The 25,747-nt window shown below is 47.9% G+C and overlaps 1 protein-coding gene across 2 annotated transcripts in view; it reads right to left on the reverse strand.

Moving 5' to 3' along the window:
• Positions 1-25,747, reverse strand: part of EEFSEC (eukaryotic elongation factor, selenocysteine-tRNA specific) — a 175,338-nt gene that overhangs the window by 56,237 nt on the left and 93,354 nt on the right. For both annotated transcript variants that reach the window (XM_088479854.1, XM_088479853.1), the window contains exons 5-6: positions 23,659-24,300; positions 4,612-4,768 (exon numbers count right to left, since the gene is read on the reverse strand). In XM_088479854.1, coding sequence (XP_088335980.1) covers positions 4,612-4,768; positions 23,659-24,300 — 799 coding nt within the window. The remainder of the gene's footprint in view (positions 1-4,611; positions 4,769-23,658; positions 24,301-25,747) is intronic.

The raw sequence follows: 25,747 nt of genomic DNA on the forward strand, positions 1-25,747 counted from the left end.
AAATGTTTAAACCCTAATGCTCAGAGAGGACCACAAACATTTCCAGCGTGTGCAGATTAAGCCTTCTACGGTAAACGCCGCCATCAAAGGGAGTCAGGAAAAGGTTACTTCTAATTCTTTATGGAAGTAATCTGCGGGCTAAGACAGACTAGAAAAGTTTGCGGGATAAAGGAATCTGATCAGTCGCTTTTAATGAAATAAAAAAAAGCAGCCCACAAACAGGATGCAGGCACATTTAGAGGCAGCGGTGACCTGGTGCAGGAATGTGAACTACAGTTCATACACGCTGTATCATACTCACCCCCCCCCCCCCCCATCTTGTTTTAACTGTTAAAACAGCACTGGATATCTGGACACCCTGGCCCCCCACCCCTGCCCCCCTTCAAAATAAATACACGGCAAAAGAAAATCAAAATAGTCTGACTAAGCTTCCCTAATAGTCTAAACTTCCCCTCCGTGACCCCAAAAAGACTGAGGCGAGCTACATCGTAAAGACAGACACTTTTCTGTACAGTCTGGTTGAGCTGTGCCAGAATAATGGTTCTGTACATGGGAACAGTATGTGGATAATGTTGACATCACCCAGATAGCTTTAGATTATGAAGGTGATCCTTAAACATTTCAAATGAAAAAACATTCTAATGGTTTATGATTCTAGGGCCTACCAGACTGCCAGCAGCAGAGATGATATATTGAACACATAATGACAGTTATGGTGCGTACACACTGGGCGATTAAAGTGGACGACTGAACGATAACGATATCGATATCGTTATCGTTCAGTCGTCCACTTTATCGTCCATTTTTAACACAAAAAAGATGAACGATGTTGCCGACGCGCGTTCCCGCGGGTCGTTCGCCATCATCGTTCATCGCGCTGACATGCAGGCCAACCTGATGACCTGGTCAGGTTGCTGCATGTCAGGGAATGGGTGAGAGAGCCCGGCGCTGAACGATATTGCTAATAATATCGTTCAGCGGCTGTGCTCAATGTCATGAACGACATTGAGCACAGCCTGCCGGGGACACACCAGACGATATCGCTCAGGGAGCATATAGTCTAGTGTGTATGCACCGCATTACATTGCAAAGCGGACGTCATACAATGTTTCTGCTATCGCACATTCATTCCAGGGGAGGTCTGACGGCTAACTGGTGCTCATTGATGATCCAGGCGAGCTACAGTAATGAATGTTGGAAGACCCCGTAATACAAGGCTCAGAATTTATTCATGAAAAGTGGCGGTATAATGTAAACACTGTGTAGACTAAAAAGGGCAAACTCCAACATTACACTTCATATATATTATTTATATATATGTGTATATATATATATATATATATATATATATATACACACATATACATACATACACACACACACACACACACACACGCGCACACACCAATATACATACATACATATGCACACACACACAGTACATAAACAAAAATAAAAACACTTCAGTTTAATGCAAAGGTCAATTAACGCTGCACTAAAAGGCAGGACGAGATATCACCCTAACCAGGGCAGAGTCCCTCCAGGTCAGAGCCGTAGCAGGGTGATAATCTGCCCTGTCATGGCTACATCCCCTTCACATATTCAGTCATTATGAGGGGTGGTGGGGCCGTCAGGGAATCTCCAGGCAGCATGAGGGGGGTGGGGCCGCCAGGGAATCTCCAGGCAGCATGAGGGGGGATGGGGCCGACAGGAAATCTCCAAGCAGCATGAGGGGGGGTGGGGCCGCCAGGGAATCTCCAGGCAGCATGAGGGGGGTGGGGCTGCCAGGGAATCTCCAGGCAGCATGAGGGGGGTGGGGCCAGCAGGGAATCTCCAGGCAGCATGAGGGGGGTGGGGCCAGCAGGGAATCTCCAGGCAGCATGAGGGGGGTGGGGCCAGCAGGGAATCTCCAGGCAGCATGAGGGGGGTGGGACCACAGGGAATCTCCAGGCAGCATGAGGGGGGTTGGACCACAGGGAATCTCCAGGCAGAATGAGGGGGGTGGGGCCGCCAGGGAATCTCCAGGCAGCATGAGGGGGGGTGGGACCGCCAGGGAATCTCCAGGCAGCATGAGGGGGGGTGGGGCCGCCAGGGAATCTCCAGGCAGCATGAGGGGGGTGGGGCCGCCAGGGAATCTCCAGGCAGCATGAGGGGGATGGGGCACCAGGGAATCTCCAGGCAGCATGAGGGGGGTGGGGCCAGCAGGGAATCTCCAGGCAGCATGAGGGGGATGGGGCCACCAGGGAATCTCGAGGCAGCATGAGGGGGGTGGGGCCAGCAGGGAATCTCCAGGCAGCATGAGGGGGGTGGGACCACAGGGAATCTCCAGGCAGCATGACGGGGGTGGGGCCACCAGGGAATCTCCAGGCAGCTTTCTAGGCTGCCGTTGCAGGCACTCTGCAAGCAAAATGCAGGTGCCATAGGGCAGCGATGGTGCTGTCCCCTAGTGCCCGTACAGCGTCCCCACTCACCCACCCCTCATTACGGCTCTGCTCCAGGTAGCCATTTTCCTCAGACTCTGCTGTTTGTCTCACAGTCACAGCCGGCAACCAGGGTTATGTGGCGCTGCTGGGGGGAATCGATATGTTATACCGACAGTTGGGATGCCGGCTGTCAATAGACTGACAGCGGCATCCCAATGCCTCCAATCCCGACAGGGGAACGGTGAGTAGTGTTCCCCTGCCCTATTCTCCCCCCTTAGTGCCTAACCATAACCTCTCCACGGTGGTGCTAATCCTAACCCCTCCTGTCTAGAGCCTAATCCTAACCTTCCCCCTCCCGCAGCCTAACCCTAACTCCCCCCCGGGGTGACTAAGCCTCCCCCCCCCCACGGCTAACACCTACCCGGTCCCGCTATACTTATGATCGGGAGACCGGCCGGTGGGATTGCGCCGTCTGCATCTCCAGCCAAGTCAGGATTTTGGCGCCGGTCTTCTTACACTGATCGGGATCCCGGCCGTAGGTATATTAACCGCATCCCCTGCAGGGGGTTGGGGATACACCAGACGGACCTTGCAGCCTCTTATTATACCTCCCACTCACAGCCCCTGCCCAACAATTTCAAAGTGGGGAACAGAAATAACTTCCACAGCTACTTGGGACCCCAGCTTTAACTTTCCTCTAGACTAAATATAATTTTGCTGCATTTTAGGGGCCCTAGTCATAGGCCCCCAGCACCTATTGCATTTATTATTCACGATTGGGTATAAAATAGGAGGTTAGTTGTTAGGGGTAAGAAAAAAAAATGTGTACCCAAATCAGAGCATTAAAATATAAGCAGCACAGAATATTTAAGCCAGGCCAACTGTACCTGTTCCTGTTTAGACAAGTCTGAATGGACAGGGGGATAGGCCAAAAAGCAGCCAAATGGAGCATAAATACAAATCATATAGTACGGAAGTCATCAGGACGCCACTGCCAGACGCTGACGCTGGAGCCGCCGAACCAGGTAACTCACTACTAGACCTCCAGGGACATATTGTCAACATTCTAATCATGTAAGCATTTCAGCAGTCTCAACTTGAGGAATGTCGACGGGGTCAATGCAGACCATGTCGTCACTCCCCTGTCGACATTATAAATGCCGACAAAATATACCACACCCCATAGGACAATGGGCCTGATTCGGTACGGATTACGTTCACAGCGGCGATTTCGCACGGAACGCAGCAGGAAAAATAAGCTAATGTCCACCCAAGTTCAACTGGCATAAAGACGCCCACTTCCGCTTTCGCATATCCATCCAATCCGCTCTTCTGTGTAAACATCGGTACCATTGATGCACATCGGCCAGTCATGCAGCATTTACACCAGGTCTGACCGGCCGCAGACACTGCAAGTCACCTCGCACGCAGAGAACTCTCAGGCTGCGTGTGCAATCGCAGGGGCTAATTTATGCACGTCCAGGAAACGCTGTTCAAACGGAGAGACACGCCAGCGTTCTTACGTCCACCCCCAAGCGCCGTCACTCACTTTGCAATGGACTCCTCTGTGCATCAGTAGTCGCATTGCCACCGCTGCGATCGCAGAGTGTGGCTTATACGCATGCGTGATGGAAAACAATCGCTCGATGAGCGTCCGTATTTGCACTTGCGGTCGGTACTGAATCAGGACCAATATACACAACAGCTCACACACCCAATTTGTAAAGTAAAGCTCCGTACACACGGAGCGATAAGACAACAATCACATATCGTTGCATGATTGTCCTTCATGTGCTGGATGTTCGATATCGGACATCAGCTCATGCACCAACCCCCAAACAACTGTAACGACCCGTGATCAACGATCGCGGGTCCCTATAGTAACCAGGCTAACCTGGTCGATATCGACCAGGTTGGCCTTCATGCACGGGCAATGGTCGATATCGACCATCCGTGCCCGCGCATCGACCATCGTTTGGGGGTTGGAAGGGCCCAAAAACAGGACGATATGATCGATAACGATATATTAATATCGTTATCGTTCTTATCATCCTATTAAATCTGACCGTGTGTACGCACCATAACACTTAGCACTTACACGGCTGTTTGTGTGTTTTTTAGAGTGGTGGATATTTTGTTCCTTTCTTAGCAGTTTTACAATGTAAGTGAGAGCTAGAAGAATACTCACTCGGGATTCGGATCTTAAACTTTCCACTTTGCCCGAAGCTCCCTTCTATAACGCCCAGGTCTCCCGTCGACAACTCCACCTTCAGTCCCACAAACAGCTGGATGTTGGTCTCTTTTTTGAACAGGGAACGTCCAATCACACTGTAGTCGTCATTTACCTGCAGGACAGACAGGAGACAATGTATCACCAGTATAGTATGTGCATTGGTACTCAGCGCCCTCTCGCTAATACTGGGAAGATTACAAGTACAGAGTCTTCCCTCCAACACTGCCTCTTCTCAGGGCCACAAGGCGTCATCGCTACTAAACAGTCCTTAGGTGCAAAACTCCATCGATAAATCTAGATTCTAAAGATGAATGAATTCTGACAGAATATATATTGTGTGACTGTTTTTCTGGATTTAAAGGTACAGATGTGTCCTCATACATCGCGCCTTAATACGCCACGCAGCGCGAGTTGCCTGGCGTGAGTCGCCAGGTCCCGTGCTACTCTGCTAGCGTCAGGCGTCTGTTTTGCCGATAATGCGTCTAAGTAACAATGCGATGAGACTAGGACGCTCCAGCAGACTGTGCTGAGTAATCTGTTACGCGAGTCTGTATATGAAGCACATCGAAACTTGGAATGGAAAAAGCTGCGGCCACTACATTGTAGCACGTCGTATACAGATTCAGAGACCCAGTCGCACACAGATATACAAGTGTCGCATATCAGATTAATCAGCACAGACTGCTGGTGCGTCCTAATCGGACGCAGTGCGTCAAAACACTGCATAAAAGACGCTCGGTGCTAGCAGTCTCTCACAGAACCAGGCGAACTGAGAGGGGCTTTTTGGACACATCTGTACCCCAATGAGTTCATATCCTGGCCCAAATTACTTCAATCTCACCATACTGCCATGCCCCAAAATTATTATAATACTGAGTAATTCACTACGACGAACCTGAGCAGAAGGGATAGCGCTGCCCTTGCAAAGTTAAGTTTGTTTAAAATTAGAAATAGAGGAGGGGGCACAGGGGGTGGCTAAATGTGGAAAATAGGAGGGTGTACAATTAAAGATCTCTCGCATCCCCCATTCCAACATCTCATTTTCTTGCAGCCAGAGGTTTGTGCAGAATAGTGTGAATACCTAATCACTCTACACAGCTCAAACAAAAGTACATTGTGTTTATGACACGAGAGGCAAGAGCTAGATTCAGGACTGACTTTTCCATTATAGTGGTGAAACCAAATTATTATTATTATGCAATCGCCTCTTAACATTTAAATTAAACATGGAAACAAAAGAAAAATAACCTTACACATTTTATCATCTTGTTTTTACAATTCTGCTTTATTAAAAATACCCAAAAACACCCACATAGTGCCAACAGCTACTTAATAATTAAGCGACTCTTGCAAATTTATTTCTACAGTAGTAATAACACTGTACAAAGTGCATTATATATATATATATATATAGATATATAGAGAGAGAGAGAGAGAGAGAGAGAGAGAAGAGAGAGAGAGAGAGAGAAACTAAACAGACAGAATTACCATACAGTGAAAGAAAAGGCCCCCTTTTATTTTTTACTACATGTGAGAAAAAAACAAACCCTATGAGCTTACAATCACTTACTGTGGAAAAATAATCTGTGGACCCGCCCAGAAGTCAGCAGAGCCAAAACCCGGAGCGTCTGACTACCCTGCCGCGGGACCCCCTGGATCACACAGGTGTTTCTAATTCTGGAACTTGGCAGAACTCAGATCCTCTATTGTACGGCACAAATTTTTCTTTTCCTATTTTTAGTTTTGGCAAAGTAACGTTTCCCCCAGTGTTTATTTTAGAGCATTTCTAGCTGTTGTATTGCTGAATATACACATTTACGAGACAGCGCATGCAAAGTAGAAAATCAATACAATGTTGAATAACCCAGAGAGAGATTTCCAGCGAACAAATATAGTGTATTGGTAACTGGGAGCTGCCCAATCAGGTGATGCCGGGCATTCATCCTTATGTGCTAATCCTTAGGGGTTGCCCAAAACACTGAAAGACGGACATCTTCATTTTCACCATTGTACCAATCACGAAACACCAGACGCTGACATACACTTGCCCGCTATCCCGGAATTTCCGCAAGGCTTCCGAATTTGGGGGAAGTTCTCCCAGCTCCCGGGAAGCTGTGCAACCTGCCACTCCTCTGGTGAACTTGGGTTGGGCATGACAAAGTAGTTTGTATGACCCGACTCTTTGTGACTTAATGCCGGGAATCACACCAAGCGGTCACGGTGAACAGGGCTGTGATAGACACTTTTGCGGCTTCGCGCCCCACCCTGCCGATCTGGATCTCCCTCTGCTGGATGTCGTCTTTCTAAAGTCACCAAGTCCGCGCCGACATGCAGGGGCAACTGGCAGCTTTTTACCAGGGAAGCTGCTGCTCCTCCATGTTGGCAATGAACTGGGAGTATTGGTCTGAACTATGAGGACAAGGCCTAAAGCTGGGTACACACTGGACTGATATATTGGGCGATCAATTGATAGGCCAATATATCTGGTGCCCGTCGGCCAGTGTGTACCAGCGATATGTCTGTGAACGTCGTCATTCAGACATATCGCGTTGCCTGTGCTGCACAGCCGATGGACAGATGTCTGCAGACGTTTCTGTCCATCGGCAAGTGTGTACGGGCGATCAGCCTGGAAGATAATGGTGGTTCACTGTATATGAACAACCATCATCTACAGATATAGCTGCTAGGTGTGTACCCAGCATAACACTAATCTCCCTATAATACCAGATGCTAAGTCAGCCCATTGCACACGGGGTAAAAATCGGGTAAATGAACATCGCCCAGACCTAACAAACTTTAGGATGGACACACAAGCTTTCAGATGTGGAATCATTAATATAGTTACTGTGATGGCATGAATGTGCAAATATTAATATAATAAATTGTCTAATTAAGTTTACTTTTTCCTTTCCTAAAGTGTATTTCCAATCAGCTATGCCATTGTGAGTATATAACCATGTCCTAAGCAGGCGCGGGCCTTCCTGAAAGGGAGGTGCTCCTCTATCTTACATCAATATAAGCCAGAAGACTGATAGAGGGGGTCACTGTGGGGACAGAAGTGTTCATACACTGGGGAAGCACTTACGCCATATATTTCTTTTTTATATAAAAATCAGAGTTATGGTAGACTTCTCTAGATAACTCCTTTTCTTCGAGGTGCATAGGGTGCCACAGGGATACCATAGGGATATCATGGTTGGAGACATCCAGGCACCAAACATTTAAAGCTTCAGCTCCCAGGATGCCTCGGGTCGTCCTCCATATATACCCCGCCCCCAGGTATAGGCCTTCAGGTTAGTTAACAAGCCTCAAGGCAGGAGAAGGAAAGAGGAGAAGGAATAGCAATCGTACACCAGAAACACACTTACACAAAATGAGGGAATCTGTGACCAAAAGAAAAAATTACCCATGCAGCCAGGTGCATCAGGGTGGGTGTCCTGTGGACCCTAGGGACCTCGAAGAAAAGTAGTTATCTAGGCAAGTCTACCGTAATTCTAATTTTCTTCTTCAGGGTACATAGGAATACCATGGGGATGTCCTAAAGCAGTTCCCCTAGGGTGGGGGACACTCCAAAGCAGAAAGGAGAACTCGTCGCCCAAAGGAAGCATCCTGAGAAGAAAAAGTATCAAAGGTGTAGAACCTAAGAAAAGTGTGGACAGTAGACCACGTGGCTGCCTTGCACAATTGTTCAGCAGAGGCACCACGACTAAATGCCCATGACTGCCCTACAGACCGAGTAGAAGGTGCTGTCACCGTGCTTGGGACAGGGAGATCAGTCTGTGTGTACACCTGAGAGATAGTCATGAGTAGCCATCTCCCCAGAGTCTGCTAATTAGCTGGCCATCCTCGTTTGTGAAAACCCTATAATACAAAAAGAGCATCTGATTTTCTAACACAGTTTGTACGCTCCACATAGATACGGAGAGCGCAAACTACATCCAGGGAGGCTTCACCTACAGAAAGGTCTGGAGCCTGAAGAGCTGGAACTACAATTTCTTAATTTACATGAAAACAGGACACTACCTTAGGAAGGTAGCGCTCCCTTGTACGAAGAACAGCTCTATCCTGGTGAAAAAAAAAAAAAAGAGAGAGCGACAAGAAATCACTGCCAAATCAGAGAGTCTGCGAGCAGAAAAGATATCAAGAAGAAAACAAGAGTCTAGAGGTTCAAATGGGGGAGCTTGTAACCCCTTAAGAACCAAAGACAAATCCCACAGTGCTACCAGTGGAACAAAAAAGGAGACTGAACTCGCAGAACTCCTTGGAAAAAAATTCTAACATCTGGTAACGAGGCAATCTTATCCTCTGGAACCAGACTGATGGTGCAGAAACACTCTCAAAGTGGCCAGGCGGAGACCTCTGTCTAACCCCACCTGAAGAAATGCCAGTACCCTGGAAATCCTGAACACCTTAGGATCATACTTCCTATGGGAACACCACTGACCAAAAGAATGCCAAACTCTATAATAGATGTGAGCAGAGGCAGGCTTCCGTGCCCTAAGCATTGTCTGAATTACAGAACTGGAAAAACCTTTTGCTCTTAGGATGGAAGATTCAAAAACCATGCCGTCAAAGCCAGACAAGGTGAGTCTGGATACCGGCAGGCAGGGCTGCCATCAGAAATTGTGGGGCCCGGGACTAGCAAAATTGGCAGGGCCCCCCTTTCCTCCCCTACCTTATTCCTACAAGAAAAACATGTGGCCAAAAAATATCAAGCCAGCCCATCCCCCCCTTATGTGTATCCAGCAGGGACCCCCCTTATGTGCATTCAGCCCATCCCCCCCTTATGTGTATCCAGCCAGGACCCCCCTTATGTGCATTCAGCCAATCCCCCCCTTATGTGTATCCAGCCAGGACCCCCCTTATGTGTCTCCAGCCCATCCCCCCTTATGTGTATCCAGCCAGGATCAACCTTATTTGTAACCAGCCTCCCCCTTAAGTGTGTCCAGCCAGGACCCCCCCCCTTAAGTGTGTCCAGCCCATCCCCCCTTACGTGTATCCAACCAGGACCCCCTTATTTATAACCAGCCCCCCCTTATGTGCATTCAGCCAGGCCTCCCCTTATGTGTATCCAGCCAGGACCCCCCCCTTATGTGTGTCCAGCCCATCCCCCCTTATGTGTATCCAGCCAGGATCCCCCTTATTTGTAACCAGCCCCCCCCTTATGTGTATCCAGCCAGGACCCCCCCTTATGTGTGTCCAGCCAGGACCCCCCCCTTATGTGTGTCCAGCCAGGACCCCCCATTATGTGTCCAGCCCATCCCCCCCTTATGTGTATCCAGCCAGAAGCCCCCCCCTTATGTGTGTCCAGCCCATCCCCCCTTATGTGCATTCAGCCAGGCCTCCCCCTTATGTGTGTCCAGCCAGGACCCCCGTTATGTGTGTCCAGCCAGGATCCCCCGTTATGTGTGTCCAGCCAGGACCCCCCGTTATGTGTGTCCAGCCAGGACCCCCCATTATGTGTCCAGCCCATCCCCCCCTTATGTGCAATCAGCCAGGCCTCCCCATGTGTCCAGCCTTCCCATCCTTTCACAGGCACAGCACAGTCAGCCCCGTACAGCAGCGTGTTCAAACTTACCGGCTACTGTGCCTGTGCGGTCTCCTCTGCTGAGTCCCGGCCCCCAGGCAGTGACGCGCCGCCTACGCATGTTGCTGGAGCCAGAGTGACAGGCTGTTAGAGCAGCGGCGGGTCCTAGTGCCCGCCGGCTTAGTCTAATGTGCCGGAGACAGCAGCTGCTCTCCAAAAAAAAAAAATGCCACAAACTACAAGCAAGGGGGGGCGGGGGGAGAGAGAGATGCGGTGGGAGAGAGGTGCGGTAGGAGCGGGCCCCCCCCTTTCTGCCAGGTGTCCGGGCCCGGGACTACAGGCCCGACAGTGCCCCCCTGATGGCGGCCTGCCGGCAGGGACATTGCGTTAGCAGGTCCTGCCATAGAGGAAGAGGATATGGACTGTCTATGGACAGATTCTGTATGCCGGTGAACCAATGATGTCTGGGCCAAGCCGGAGCCACCAGTATTAACTATTCCGCCTACCTGCTTGAATTTCCTGAGAACTCTTGGGAGAAGAGAAATCGGAGGAAAGAGATACGCCAGCTTGTAGTCCCATATTACTGCCAGTGCGTCCACGAAGGCTGCTGGTGGGTCTCTGGACCTGAACCCGTACCTGGGGACCTTGTGGTTGTGACGTGACGCCATGAGATCTCTGGTAGACTCCATTTGCTTATAAATAGAGGAGAGGGAAAAGAGGGAGAGTATCTGCACGCTAATAATTAGAGAGTGTTGAACCCCTATAAAATCAAGACTAAATAGTTAGATAGCTGGGGTGCAGCCCTAATCAATTCTATTGGTTCATAAAGTTTAGGGGAAGGAGTAAGGAGTTGTTTTTGTGGGCACACAAGAAGAAATAAATGATAAGTAAAATGTAACTTTTATTTGTTAATACATTAAAAATACCCCAATTCAGGGGAAACTCCAACAGCTACAGCAGCGCACTGATAGTGGACCATGAGCGTCTCATATACACGTGGAGGGTAGGCGGAGCAACCCAGACGAACAAAACCCTTTGTAGGGACTGCGTCTGGGTCGGGGGAGGAGCTGCCGGGGAGCACCTACATCCCCCTAAGCTGCATCAACCAGCCGGGTACACTGGCCTCGTGGCAGCAGAACCGTCTGCTGCCGATCCCCGGTGTCAGACGATAAGGCCCTGGGGGGGTCTAGTGAGGATGCGGACAATCCCGGGCCCTGACTGCAGCGGCTTCTGGTGCGCATCTGACACCAGAGGCAAGGACTGCCGCGCGCGATTCCCTGTAAGCAAGGAAACACCTTACCCGACATCTCCATGCGTCCGGTTGCAGATCGGGTCGCAGCATTGCTGCTAGTAAGCTCAGCCGCGACCCGCTGGCATCACCAGCCCAGTTACTGGTGTTGCGGCCAGGCGGAGGTAGATAGAGTCGCAGTACAATTTAATTCAGACGCTTAGTACTGCCAACCCAAAAACATAGAAACAAAACATAAAATAATAGCTTAGGACTACCTGAGCAGTCCCGTTACAAAGGTGCATCTTGATCCTGCCGCACCAAGCAAACAACTGAAGGCCTATGGCTGGGAGCGGGGTATATATGGAGGAGGACCCGAGGCATCCTGGGAGATGAAGCTTTAACGGTTTGGTGCCTGGATCTCTCCAACTATAATATCCCCATGGTATCCCTGTGGATCCCTGTGGACCCTGAAGAAGAAAACATCCCTGTTTTTTCTCAGCTCCGGTTACTATTTCCAAGAGCTACATTTATACACTATGCTAACACCTATAGCAATGACGAGAACTTTAACAGAAGGTATTTGTCCCCTTCCTTGTTTCAGTTAATTATACGTCCGGAAAATCTTAGAAAGGAATCGATCATATTCCTGAGTATAATTACCATAGTCCTGTTCATTATCTCCCCTTCAAACAGCAAAAATAATACCCAAGTGTAGCAAGCCGTGGGGACACTAACGGATCGGATCAGGAACACGGTCAGCTCGGGGAACTTTACAGTCAGCTCAGATCCAATTGATTAACTTCAGGGAAAACTTCAAAAAGCTGCTGGCTTTAATACCAGACAGGGCCAACCCCAAAAGCTAACGTGCTGCATAAACAAAGGTTTATTGGCAGGGAAAGGCTGAACAGCGTCCCGCTTCTCATGTTGACATTGTCAGATGACCCTAGTGGGAGAAGGCGGGCTCGCAGTCCCGCGCGGTGGCATTTCAGTGCAAGGCAATAATGAACGCCAGTGTCTTAGTCTAGTGGTGAGTGGCTGCTGTGTATTTCAATGGTACGGAGACACAGGCAGCTCCAAGCTAAAAGAATGTTTGGGACATTCAGAGACACACAAAAAAAAAAAAGGTTAAAACCGCTTGTTTGAGATTTAGGCCCGTATTCAATTTGAGACCGGACTTTTAGCCGTCATCGGAGGTTTTGCCGACGAAAAAGTATCGCGCGCGTCCCCGCGTATCCCCGTATTCAATTTGTAATCGGCAAAATCGGAAACCGGCGAAAATGAAATCAGCGAAAAGTTCTGTCATTTTTGGGGAAATCAGCCTGACACCCCCCAAAAGATGCTCTGACATGGGGGTTCACTCTGGGTACCCCCGAATAACCCTGCTGAAGGTATTTGTTTTTTTTTAAATGGTCTCAATCGGAGCTATATAGCGTTTATAAGAAGGTGAGGACGAATTGCATTTAGAAGGGTGCTAGAATATTTTTTAGTTGCTAATATGAAGTTTTGAAAAATGTGAAAAATCCACCTGCCGCACCGACTTCCAATTAAAAAAAAAAACAGCTGGGGCATACTTGGGGACCCCCCCTGAGTCTATTTCGCTAGTTTAAAATTTTGTCCCCCAACTTTGTTTTTTTTTTTGCCCCCAAAACGAAAGTACTTTTTTGGGGTCTCCTAAGGTACTTTTTAAAAAAATTTGTGACACAGATTATCTTTGGGGGACAGTCCAAGGGGTGCAGGGTGGGTTTTGGAAGTCTGCACCCCAAAACCCCAATTCTGCACTTTTTTTCACCACCTATTCAATGGGGATACTTTTTCTCCGGGTCTGAGGAATTGATTTTTCGCACCGGCGAAAAGTCGGCCAAATTGTATACGGGGATAAATGAAATCGGCGACAATTCCGTCATCGGCGAAAAAGTTTTGCCGAAAACGGTTTTTCACTCCAAATTGAATACGGGCCTAAATGTAATTTATTGGGCCATGGTAAGAGTCCAGCGTATGAAATAACATTTTGTGGAGCATCCTACAGCTTACTAGTCTCTGCAAGGGTCTAATCAGGAACGTTTGTGCCCTTACCTTAGGCATCCAGCCTCCTTATCAATAATGTTAACTAGGGTATGCCTAGTATGATACATTACATACTTGCCGACAATCAGCTCCAGCCTTCCGGGAGGGAGCTGATTGTCGGCTAATAGCGGGGGGCGGGGCCGGCCATCGGGGGCGGAGCTGGGGCAGCCATTTTGGGTCACACTGGGGGCGGAGCCGCACGATCGCATCATCGTGACTCCGCCCCCTCTTCACAATGCCGTGATTTTCAGCATTGTGAAGCAGGGGGCGGGGCCACGATGACGCGATTCTGCGCGAATCGCGTCACCAGGCCCCCGTCTGCGGGGATTTCTGTTTTTTTCAGGGGGTAGGTGGGGAGGGTGTGAGACTAGCGGGAGGCTTGCCTGCCTTTCCGGGGGGCCGGGAGCGGCACCCGAAAATCGGGAGGCTCCCGGCCAAATCCGGAGGGTAGGCAAGCCTGATACATTAGGGTGTCACACATTGCATACTGGACCCACCAGATTGCAAAGATACGAAAAGTACTCGGAGGGCTATATGATTCTGTCACACAGCAATGTTGGTCTGGGGGTTAGAAGGTTGTTTGAGTACAGACAGGGAACACATGTATGTTTTGTGTGAACTGTGCAGATGTGGTGATCAGGGAGAATATAACAGAAGGGTGTAATCAGGCAGAAGAGAATAAACAATCACCACCTTTAAAAATGCGATTCTACTTACACTGTACTATTTTATTCTGCGTGATTGCAGACCTCTACACAGTTCACACAAAACTTACAGGTGTTCTCTTTCCATACTCAAACAACCTTCTTTGAGACCGGCACTAATGTGTTACTGGATCATAAAGCCTATTAAGCACTTTAAACCTTTGCAATCTAGATGGACTATTACAAAATATGTGACAATTACCCCCATGTATTACAGTCTTGTTATCCTACAGATTTTAAGCTTCCGACCAGAGCCCTATACCTCTTTGCCCATCTGGTAAAACTCATTCTAGTTTTATTACGGTGTTTGTTCCCAAGCGCTACAGAATATGTTAGTTAGTACTATATTAATAAATATTAAATCTCTCTTCGCTCGAACCTGTCCCTAAAGAAAGGGTAAATACACAGTATAAAAAACTCTCTTTCCTATATAAAATACTATTTTTCCACATTTAAACCCTACTGCCCCTGCAATATATGCAAACCACGTACCTACTCTACGTGTGCCCCGGTGAACCGGCCAGACATGCATATTGTGCCAAAACAAGGGTTGAAAGTTTAAGGTATTATTAACAAACGATTGTGCAATAAAACGATGTATATACAAAAGCACTGAGAGCTCATAAATATGTTAGGTCAACATAATTTCATCTTTTATTTCCAGCCAGTGACTCCTTATTAGCGCGTGTGACTCTTACTGTCAGGACAGCTCAGCCAGAACCAAACAAAGTCGGGAGCAGACATCAAAGCCGGGGAAATATTTATACTGGCGTCTCTGAGAGGAGCACAGGTAACGTCGCGCGCCCGCCGCGTAACACGTTGCTGCTCTCGCTGTCTGAGAAACAAATCTATACTGGAGCATTCAGCCTGAAAACACATGGGTGAAATATAGCTTCCATTAGCCCAAGTCATCGTGGAGAATAAACGGGAAAACAAAAACATTCTTAAGGCTGATACTCGCCAAAGCTTTGTGAATAGATGTAAAACATGTCATTTTAGTAGTGAGGATCATTATTTATATCTGGAGTGTACTTACGCCGACCCTGATAATAAATAATGCACTCCCTGCTATATGATAAAACAAAAAGTATAACAATAGTCACCTCAAAGATTTGGATACCCTTATATTAGGAGGGTGGATCCAAAGTCTGTGTTCTGACATAGTAGTAGATGTCACCCCGTATTGATCCCCGTATGTATGTACTAGATGTCTTAGCAGAACACTGTGGAAAACTACAGCACAGTAGTTTTTTTTTATTTTTGGAGATATTGAATAATAAACAGAACATCGCTAAAAGTTGAATAAAGGATACTACTAAAAGTTCGAGCTGTCGTTCGAATTGGTTGCCCCCTATTCACCAGACCTGCCCCCTAGTGACGTCTTCCTCTTTCCAAAGCTCAAAGAACACATTGGTGGGAAGACTTTTGTGTCTGGTGACATTGTACAGGGCTGGGTTGAGGACCAATCAATGGACTTTTTCATGAACGGAATCAAGAGGTTGGAGCATCGATGGGAAAAGTGTATAAGTAAATGTAAACTATGGGCCGTATTCATTTAGAAGCAAAAAGAAGGTTTCCGCGAAAAAGTATTGTCGATTGTGGCTTTTCGTGTGGTCGGAACTTATCTCCAAATTCAATTCCAGCCTGTTTTCGCCTACGTGGAAAGTCAATGTAATAGGCGAAAAAGATTTGCCTCAGAATACCATGAGAAAAGAAGTGGACATTTTTTATTTTGGGGTGCAAACGTGGAGAAACCACTCAGAACTCTTGGGACAGCCCCCCAAAGGGCAACTGTGTCTAAAAATCCAGGAAAAAAACATTATAACAATCTGCTTGGCTTTTTCACCTGTTAGTCATTGAATAGGGCTAAAAGAAGGGATGCAATAAGTTTTCTCGTCCAAAACATGCGATGTAGGCAAAAAAGTCGGGTAGGCAGAACTTTTTTGGCCGAGGTGAAACTAATTGAACACGGCCCTATGTCAAAAAATAAAGGCCAATTGAACTTACATTTCTCTGTTATTCCTGGTCAGGTCACCAACCTTTGGATCCATCCCCGTATACACATTTGTTGACTATTTAAATGGGGAGAGCAAATCGTTAGAATTGTGTTTAGAATACCCCACTTTTGTCTCTGAAGCGATGAGCAGAATCCAGCCACCACACAAACTGCACGCGACTCATCCACGCACCACAGAACCTGCACACATCCCAAACGCCCGCCACACAAACTGCACGCGACTCATCCAGCCACCACAGAACCTGCACACATCCCAAACACCCGCCACACAAACTGCACGCGACTCATCCAGCCACCACAGAACCTGCACACATCCCAAACGCCCGCCACACAAACTGCACGCGACTCATCCACCCGCCACGCAATTATCCGCACACAGCCCACCCAAGCACCACTCAATCCGCACATAGGGCTCAATTCCAAGATGGACGCAGTAAGTACAGCAGCCGCATCTTTGGATGCAGCTGCTGTGGGAAATTACGCCAACGCTGCAAGTGACGTCTTGTCTTGTTAAGACGCCTCCTGCATGCTTGTGTGATCCGCTGCTGCGTCAGCTTACTCAGGATGGCCAGGGACGACACGCTGCAGATGTGAGTAACTGTGTGTCGGAAGACGCAGACACTGGCCTGGGGAACTCCCACAAAACGGAAGTGACACGCCTCCATTGTGGGAAACACTTCCCATCGCCACCCCAACCCCGCTCCCAAACGGCAGGCTGCGACTTGGGGGGCACTGCGAGCATTGTCGCAGACACAGATCGGTATGTGCGCATTACAGGTCCTGCGCATGCACGCAGTACAGATCCCGTGAGCACCAACATTATGTGGGTTTTTTTCCCCCACGATGACTTAAGGTGCGTACACACAGGTCGATATTTTTAGGACGACTGAATGATAACGGTGTCGTTATCGTTCAGTCGCCCAAAAAATCGTCCAGTTTTGCGCCAAAACGATGAACGATAACTACTAATGCATGAACCTATTGTCAGGTTAAACATGTACAGGGATGAGGGAGTGAGCCTGGAACTGAACGAAATCGTTATTGATTTCGTTCAGTGTTTGTGCTCAGTGTCGTTAACAACACTCAGCACACCCCTGCCGGGGACACACAGGACGATTTCGTTTGGGGAGTACTCACCTTTAGACAAATTAAAGCTATATTTCAGCTGTGTTTTTGGGCTGAATGCTCCAGTATAGTTTCTCAGAAAATGAGAGCAGTAATTCGTTGTGCACCAGGGGGGGGGGTGCAATGTTGCCTGTACTCCTCTCAGAGATCGCCAGCCATTGTAGTTGTATGCAAACTAATCGGGTTTGTGTACAACTTTGAATTAAGCCCATTGTCCGCCCCTCCTAACGATTGCATCTGGAGACAAATCGCGCTCCAATCAAGAAACTGAATATACCAATATCAGAGTCACATAATTCTCTCCCCCAGCCCCTATTCGCTCCCCTCTGTCCTATCGCTGCATCCTGTGGCTCTCTTGTTTTTAATCTCTGCAGCCTGTTGGCGTCTCCCGGTATCAATTACTGCTTGTTCTTGCAGAAACTGACTGGCGCTAAGGTGTGAGACCCAAATAAAAGATAATTGTGGCACATTCCGTGACATGCTCTGGCAAAACGACGGGAAGAAAAACCCCCCGAACAATGAGAGGAGCATCCTACAGCTCCGTAGAAAATGAGATTATGTTCCCAGTGTTTTCTTACACAGCGAGAAGGTATCTCCGAGCCCCTCGCTGCTCCTGTCACCGGCTACCAGCTAACAACACAAATATACAAGTTGCTTAACCCTTGCACTGCCAGGTGCCCTAAGTCCATTTCTCACCTTTTGTGGTCAAACAAGAGCTGACATTAATGGATTGCATCTGTTACAGCAGTCGGTCGCCGTGAAACTACTGTGAGGACAATTACGGCTTACTTCCTTAATAGATTTGCTGTTTTTTTTATATGATTTAATAATAAAATTGACAATAATAAATATATATATATATATATATATAGATTTGTGAAATACACCCATTTAGCCTAACTCCAGCCCCCCCAATGTGTATCAGTTCACTTTTAATGCATAATGGTATGTATCATAGTGTGCTGAGGGGAGGGCACCACACACTGTTCTCACTACATCACACACACAACATGGCCGCCAGTATGTGGACACCCGAATAGGACACCTGTATAGGCTTGGTAAACGTCTCATTCCCATAGGTATTATTAATACGGGGCTGGTCTCCTCCTTGCCATTATCAGAGGCTTCTCTCTCCTGTGAAGGCTTTCCTAGATTTATTTTTCTCAAAAAGATTGCGGCGATTCGCCACAAAAAGCCTTATGGTGCATACAGACGGTCAGATTTTTCTTCAGATCTGAACGATAACGACTTAAAAAAATCATTCAATCGTTCATAGCTGAAGGAAAATCTGACATATCTGTCAGATGAACGATTTGAATGATGCGCGTTCCCGATGGTCAGATAACGATATCTGACATCTGATGTGTTTGCAGTCAGACTTGGACTATTCTATTCATGTTAATGCAGTCAAAAATCGTTCAAATCTTTGGTAAAATCGTTCATCTGACAATCTGACCGTGTGTATGCTCCATTAGTGAGGCTGGGCACTAATCTTGGGTTATAAGGTCTGGTTTGCAGTCAGCTTCCGATTCACCCAACAGGTATTCGATGAGACCGAGGTCAATGCTCTGTGCCGACCAGCGACGTTTTCACACACCAAACCATTTTTCTTCTGATGGACCTTACTTCATGCCCGGGGACATTCTGATGCCGAATCAGGAAAGGGCCTTCCACATACTGTTGCTATGGAAGTTGTAAACAACAATTCTGTAGAAGATCATTTCATAATGTAGCATCAGGTATTCTCTTCACTGGAACTAAGGCACCGAGTCCAAACCATTCACAACAGCCCCAGACCGTTGTTCCACCTACACCAAAAAGGCAGGAAATGATCTCCTGGCATATATCGTGTCCGATTTCCCTTGAACTCTCCCCGGCATCCGCCTAAACCAGATCCGCCGATCAGGCTGCTGCTAGGGTTGGCTGAAGGGTCGTCCGTTGCTCTAGAGACCAATGGCGGCATGCAATACAGAATTTCAGTCAACGCTGGCCATTGCGTAAGGTGATCCAAGGGGAAGCTCCCGATAACAGGTTGTGTGTGGTCGTTTGGAACCTGGCAGTGAGTTCCACAATCAAGGACACACTATATTTAGCAGTCCTGGTCTTGGCCCAGCAATTAGTGACCAAGCTGCTGTTGCTCCTAGACGTTTCCACTTCATATTAACAGCACTTACACTTGGCCAAGGTCGATCTAGCAGGGCAAAATTTTGGGGAATGTACATGCTAGGAAGATGGTTTCCTCTATCAGTGCCACACACAGTCACCAAGATCTTAAGTGCCATTACTACTGCCAATTCTGGGCTATGGAGACCACATGTCTGTATTACATGAATTTATATATCAGTTTTCAAGGGGTATGGTTAAAATGGCCAAGCACGCTAATTAGAAGGGGCAGAGCCATGATGTTGGTTATGCCAGTGTCTGTGGTTACCATGGTATTTTTAGTAGCAGTTAAAAATGTAAGGAAAAAAAAAAAAGAACATGACAATGCATCTCAGAGTAGTTTGTATACAGTATAGACCCAAAATAAAACGCGTCAAAAGAAATTATGAAAAAGACTAGTTGTGAGCCATACATGCATAATTAAAAATCTTCCAACATTTTATTCCATTTGATAGAGTGGCCTCTGTAAAAGTGATGTAGTTAGCAGACAAGCCTGACACGGGACTTAAGATAGGCATCGACATACAGACGCCTATCTTAAGATGCTTACACACTAGGCGATGTGGTCACAATGCAATATCGTGTCCGATTTCCCTTGAACTCTCCCCGGCAATCGTGGGCACGATTTGGTGGTAAAAATTGTCCAAATTGACCCACGATCTATCGTGCATCCTAAACTATTTCCAGTGCATCGTGTCCGAGATTGTCATATTTTGCCTGCAGCATAGCGGGGTTAGGTTTTGGGGGCGGGGGGAGGTTAGGGTTAGGCACCCCTGGGGGGGTTAGGGTTAGGCACGAAGGGGGGAGACTTCGGTTTAGGCCCTAACGGGGAGGGTTAGGGTTAGTATACTTACCCAACCCCTGTTGGGATACCGATCATCGGGACGACGCTATCGGTATTTTGATAGGAGGCATCCCGACTGCCAGTATTTCATACCCATTCCTCTGTAAGAGCAGGGTGGCTGGACACATTACGAGACAGTGTTACGTATGGGTGGTCATATACGCGCCATTGTATGTTGATGTGTGGTATGTAGACCATATGGAGACATCATGAGACAGACATTCACTAAACGTTATTTCTTCTATGTGTATCCTTGTCAGGTTACCGGCAATATCTTCTGGTATTTCGTCCCTTTGATGCTTGTGCTCGGCGCTTTACCTAGCCAACATAACTACACTACCAAAAACAAATAAATAAAACTTTACTCTTAGTAGGGAAAAGAAAACTTTTATGAGCGTAAAAGCTTGTAAACCTTTGTGTCCCCTCTGGAGTCTGCCAGGAGACGACGTGTACGCCACCTCCTGTAACACAGTTTGACCTGCAAAGCAGACAGAATATACCCTTCAAACACAGTACAAAAAAAAAAAAAACGTTTTAAAAAAGTTTTTAAAAAATGAATGAAAAAAAATGGAGATGAATCCGACGGGAGCGTTTACTACGTCCCCCGCCTCCTGGTGCGTCCTATCCTTCAAAAAGTCACAAGAAATCGATCGGACAGGGCAGCAGAGTAGCATTTTGTTTAGATATGTAGATGAGATGGGCAAGATGCGGGGCGGTACCCTGACTGTGGTCCAGGATTGTCGAATATGCTCATACCCTTTATTGGGAACTACCTCTTTTGGGGTCCCACTAGAGCAGGGGTCTTCAACCTTGGCCCTCCAGCTGCTGTGGAACTACACATCCCAGCATGCACTGCCACCTTTTTGATATAACAGCATGCTAGACAGTGCATGCTGGGATGTCTAGTTCCACAGCAGCTGGAGGGCCAAGGTTGAAGACCACTGCACTAGAGCATCACAAAGACGCTCTGGGTTCCAGGTGGTCACGGTTATTGTAGCTTAGTGAGAACAGTATCAGTACCATTATATTATACCTGTAAGGTTCCCCCAGATGGCTGACCCACTACTTTATTTGTTGTGCAGAAATCAGTCATTTCAGATACAGAGGGGCCCAATGTCTGTGTCATAAAATAAAAACTCATGCATGAAGTTCGTTATGCATAGGAGAAAAATCTTACACTCTACAATCATATAGCATCCGTATAATAATCCCGTAGGGTCTGTCCAGTCTCTTACATACGTGCGCAGTGGGAGCTGGGGCACCCACCCTTTAACGGCTCCCACTGCACCACCATGGGACAGCCAGAGGAACTTACTGCTCTGCGCAGGGAAGGGTAAGTATATAGTGCAGGGAGGGGGCAGGACATATCGGAGAGGACTGAGGTGACCCACATATGCTGGGTCCCTTGACACACATTACATGACATATTCCCGGCTGTTATAATGGATACAGACCTATATCAACTTTATTACTATACCATAATAAAATGGGACACCTGACAACTTATAAATCTCAGATACTCAGAATGCCCTGCGACCTGCCAAACTAACCAAATCAACCGCTTAGGTTCAACAGCACTTAGCGGCACACTTGTCTACAGGGACGATTGAATTAATGGCTACAGCACATCGGCTCCACCTACAGCGTTATTTTTTCCATACAAATCCGGGGAGGTGAGCATTGCGTCTAAAGCCGCGTTTCCACTACACTATATAAATGAACCATGACGATATCGCTATCATTCATTAATCGTGCCGTGGATATGTCGTCAACGACCAGCGCTGTCACCCATCGCCCGAACCTGCTGTCGCGGCTATTTTCGATGCGGAGATCAGTTGCGCTTTGTATACAGACTCGCACAGGACCTGGCAGCTCTCTCACGCCAGGCTTCTCGGCACCGCATGGCGTACTGAGGCTAGATGCATGAGGACACATCCGTATGTTCAGGGCCGGCTCTGGGGGTGTTCGACCAGTGCGGTCGCACAGGGGTGCCACCCTTAGAGGGCGCACCCCCCTCCCCAGCATCCGGATTGTCCCGCTGTTCCACCCGCGGGCACGCCTCCAAATAACACCACAGGGACGTGGCCTATGGTAATTAGGGCACGCGTGATGCAAGGGCGGTTTGTTAAGGGCCGGCACAGGGTGCTCCGACCCCTGGAGCCGGCCCTGGTATGTATAGCCAGACGCCTATTGGTCATACATGTACAACAGTGTATGGCTAAATCAGACACATCTGACCATTCACTAATCAAGCCAAACCCCAGCATATAGATGGGGAGGGGGACCGATCCGATCAACTGATGGTTATACAGATTCACCCGGTGCTACGGTCAGCACTGGAAGGACGCTACCGGATTCAGGAATCTTGCTGCAACGTCATTATTTTCCTTACACCCCCGTAGAGATGAGCAGAAAAATCTATGATGCAGAGGGTTCTGTAATGAGAAATTATGTGCCCTGCCATACATCGCGGCGATGTACAGCGTCACATTACCCCCCAATTGAATGGACACCTTTGTATGGGAATTAAGAGATCACTATTGCTGCAATCACGCCAAACAGCCCCTCTCGGCTCGCCGAGTCTCTCGCAGCTCTGCTCGCGCCAAGCATCCTTCTTTGCGTCTTTTTCGCATCGCATCTAAGACGCATTTTCAGGCGAAAAAGACGCACTAGGAGGCATCTGGCTGTACATACGAATGTGTCCTCGATACGCCGTGCGAGACGCCTGCTGTGAGTCTGCTTGCAGCGTGACGCAACTAAGAAGCACTGTATAAGGGTATGTTAATGTGGGCGTTTGCCCTCACATATAACGGGAGTACAAGCATATAATGAAGTGCCAACATTGGGCTCAATTCAATTCAGTGCGATGCTGAATAGCTCTGGGGAGGGAGCACTCGGAGCTATTCAATTCACCGCGCTGTTTGGTCCGACAGTTGCCAGTTAAGTCGGAGAATGCCAGTTCTCGCGACTTGACATGGGTGGGAGAACCGGCATTCTCCGACTAAAGTGCTGGCCACAAGGCTGGTAGTGCCGCACTAGGCAGGAAAACACCCCGCGCAGCCGTCACTCTTGTCAGTTTTCACCTCGCACCCTAAGGGGGGTGTGAGAGGAAATCCTTTAGTCGGACCAAACAGTGCGGTGTATTGAATAGCCCCTGGAGCTCCCTCCCGGGGCTATCCATCATCGCGCGGAATTGAATCGAGCCCTATGTGATCGATCAGAAGGATATTTAACTTTACTCCGTCTTATTTTTGAAATGTCTGCAGAATGATCAGAAGTGAAACCTCAGACCTGCGTTCAGAAAATCAACCAGAGGAGCATACCTACCCTCTCTACCTGCCCCTCCTTGTGTTTCATCTTGAAGACTTTAAGCTTGGGAAGGAAGGTCTCAGAGTAGTTCTTCTCTTCCATTCCTTCCAGCAGGGTGCCATGGAACGCTAATCTGCAGGTGTTAGAATGGATGTCCGTGTCCAGCTTAGACCCAATAACGAGGCACAACTTGGGGCACGTCACCGGCTTCTCAAACTCCAGCAGCGCCCACCCTTGCTTATGATGGACCTCGTCTCCCTGTTGGCCACCTGCTTTGTCCTGCTCTGAAGCCGCAGAGTCCTTTGCGACATAGCTATCCTGGTACAAATACTCCTTTCCAAAATCGAAACGCTCCGCAGGCTCTTCTTGGTTAACATGAGGTGGGGGCAAGCAGAAGAACATGACTCTGCCCATGACGGTTTCATGGCCAACCGTGATATGGAACTTCGCTTTGGTCTGAAGCGATCCTTTAAAGTAAGGGATCTTCTTGACGGATATTACGGCTGCATGGATGGTGTGCAGGGACTCCGGGGTGCAAACCAAACCCCTTTCAAGCAGTTTGGGGTCAAACTGGGTGACGCAGATCCCCAGGCGGTCTCCTTGCATGGCGCTGCTGACTGGCCGGTGAAACATCTGCATAGTCTTCACCTTCTTCATCACCTGTGCGGAGGAAACGACAAGAGTCTATATTATTCTTTAGTTCCTAAATACATAAAATAACACAAACTCGGTCATCGAACACTTCAGAATTTTAAAAATCTCACACAAACGCAAAAATTCCCCTTTGCTCTATTTGCAGATTTTCCTGCATTTTATTGTGGCATCGTGTTAAAAAGCAAACAGCGAAGATAACATCACCGGAGGAAAACTGCGTGTTACATTTTTAAAAACATCAAAGCAAGAACAAAGACGCAATGCAGAAAACTCCGCTCATGTGCTCTGCATATTGATTTGGGTGAAGAGCTTTGTTGCATCTATCTTTTTCGGAGTAAAATAAAGAAATAAAAAGAAATAAAAACGCATTACAAATATTTGTACCTCCGAGGCCTGATAATAGACTTTGGTCAGGTAATCAGTAGCATGACCGTAGCAATCTCACAGTTCAATTTAATATGGAGGGAGCCTAAATAAATTAATAAGCGAGTTCTTGGATTAAACAACTATTCAGATTTTCCATGGGAGCTTTTGCTATGTGTAAAACGGATCAGAGGTGACAGGGAGGAGGAGAGAGGGTGGAGCGACACTCCGCGTGGTAAAGGTTAACCTCATTAGCATGTGTGGCCTTGCTACGCCTCAACCCCATTTCCTTCCCTTGCAAACGACCAAACAAAACAGTCATTTGGCTGCAAATATGGAAGAGAGAATGGAAAAGTGCCACTCTTCATTAAACAAATATTTTTTTTTAAAGGGGACGGATCAAACCGTGCGGTTTATTAAAAAAACAACAGTCCATTACATATGATGCAATTAATATGGAAGACACTTCACAAAAAACTGCTTTCCATCCTAAACAGGGCAGGATTTGATTTGATATGAGCCAATCACATGACATTCTCCATCTCCTGTCCCACCCTGCGAAGTTGAACTGTCCTAGCGTTCCCGCTAGGCTGTTTTAGCAGGGTGCGGCACCCTGCCCTCCTTCTGGAGGGCAAAAAGCACCCTGCCCTCCAAAAGGAGGGCAAAAAGCACCCTGCCCTCACAGGCTGCGGGTGCAGTCTTGACCCGCGGGATGCAGTGTCCCGCGGGTGGAGAAATGTGCGGTGACCCGGTCACCGCCAGAGAATAGACGCTGGGCGCATGCGCCCGGCATCTATTCTCCCTGTTTGCAGCGCTTGGGGGCTGCCCGGCATATCAGTAAGTGGCGGGCACGCCCCCAAGTATGATGAAAAAGGGGACGCATCTTATAGACATGCCCCCTTTTATGACCACGCCCCCTTTTCGCCCGCGCGCACAAAGTTGCCCTCTCTAGCTCTGGCACCCTGCCTGCCGCCGGAGCTAGAGTGAACACTATGTCCCATTGTTTTAAGTCTGAAGAGGCTATGGGGGTCTATTTACTAAGTGGTAAATTTACTAAAGGGAGAGTTTTTAGAAGTGTATATGTTGCCCA

The sequence above is a fragment of the Taudactylus pleione genome, unplaced genomic scaffold (assembly GCF_031769625.1).
Source record: "Taudactylus pleione unplaced genomic scaffold, aTauple2 ptg000247l, whole genome shotgun sequence".
Lineage (NCBI taxonomy): Eukaryota > Metazoa > Chordata > Amphibia > Anura > Myobatrachidae > Taudactylus > Taudactylus pleione.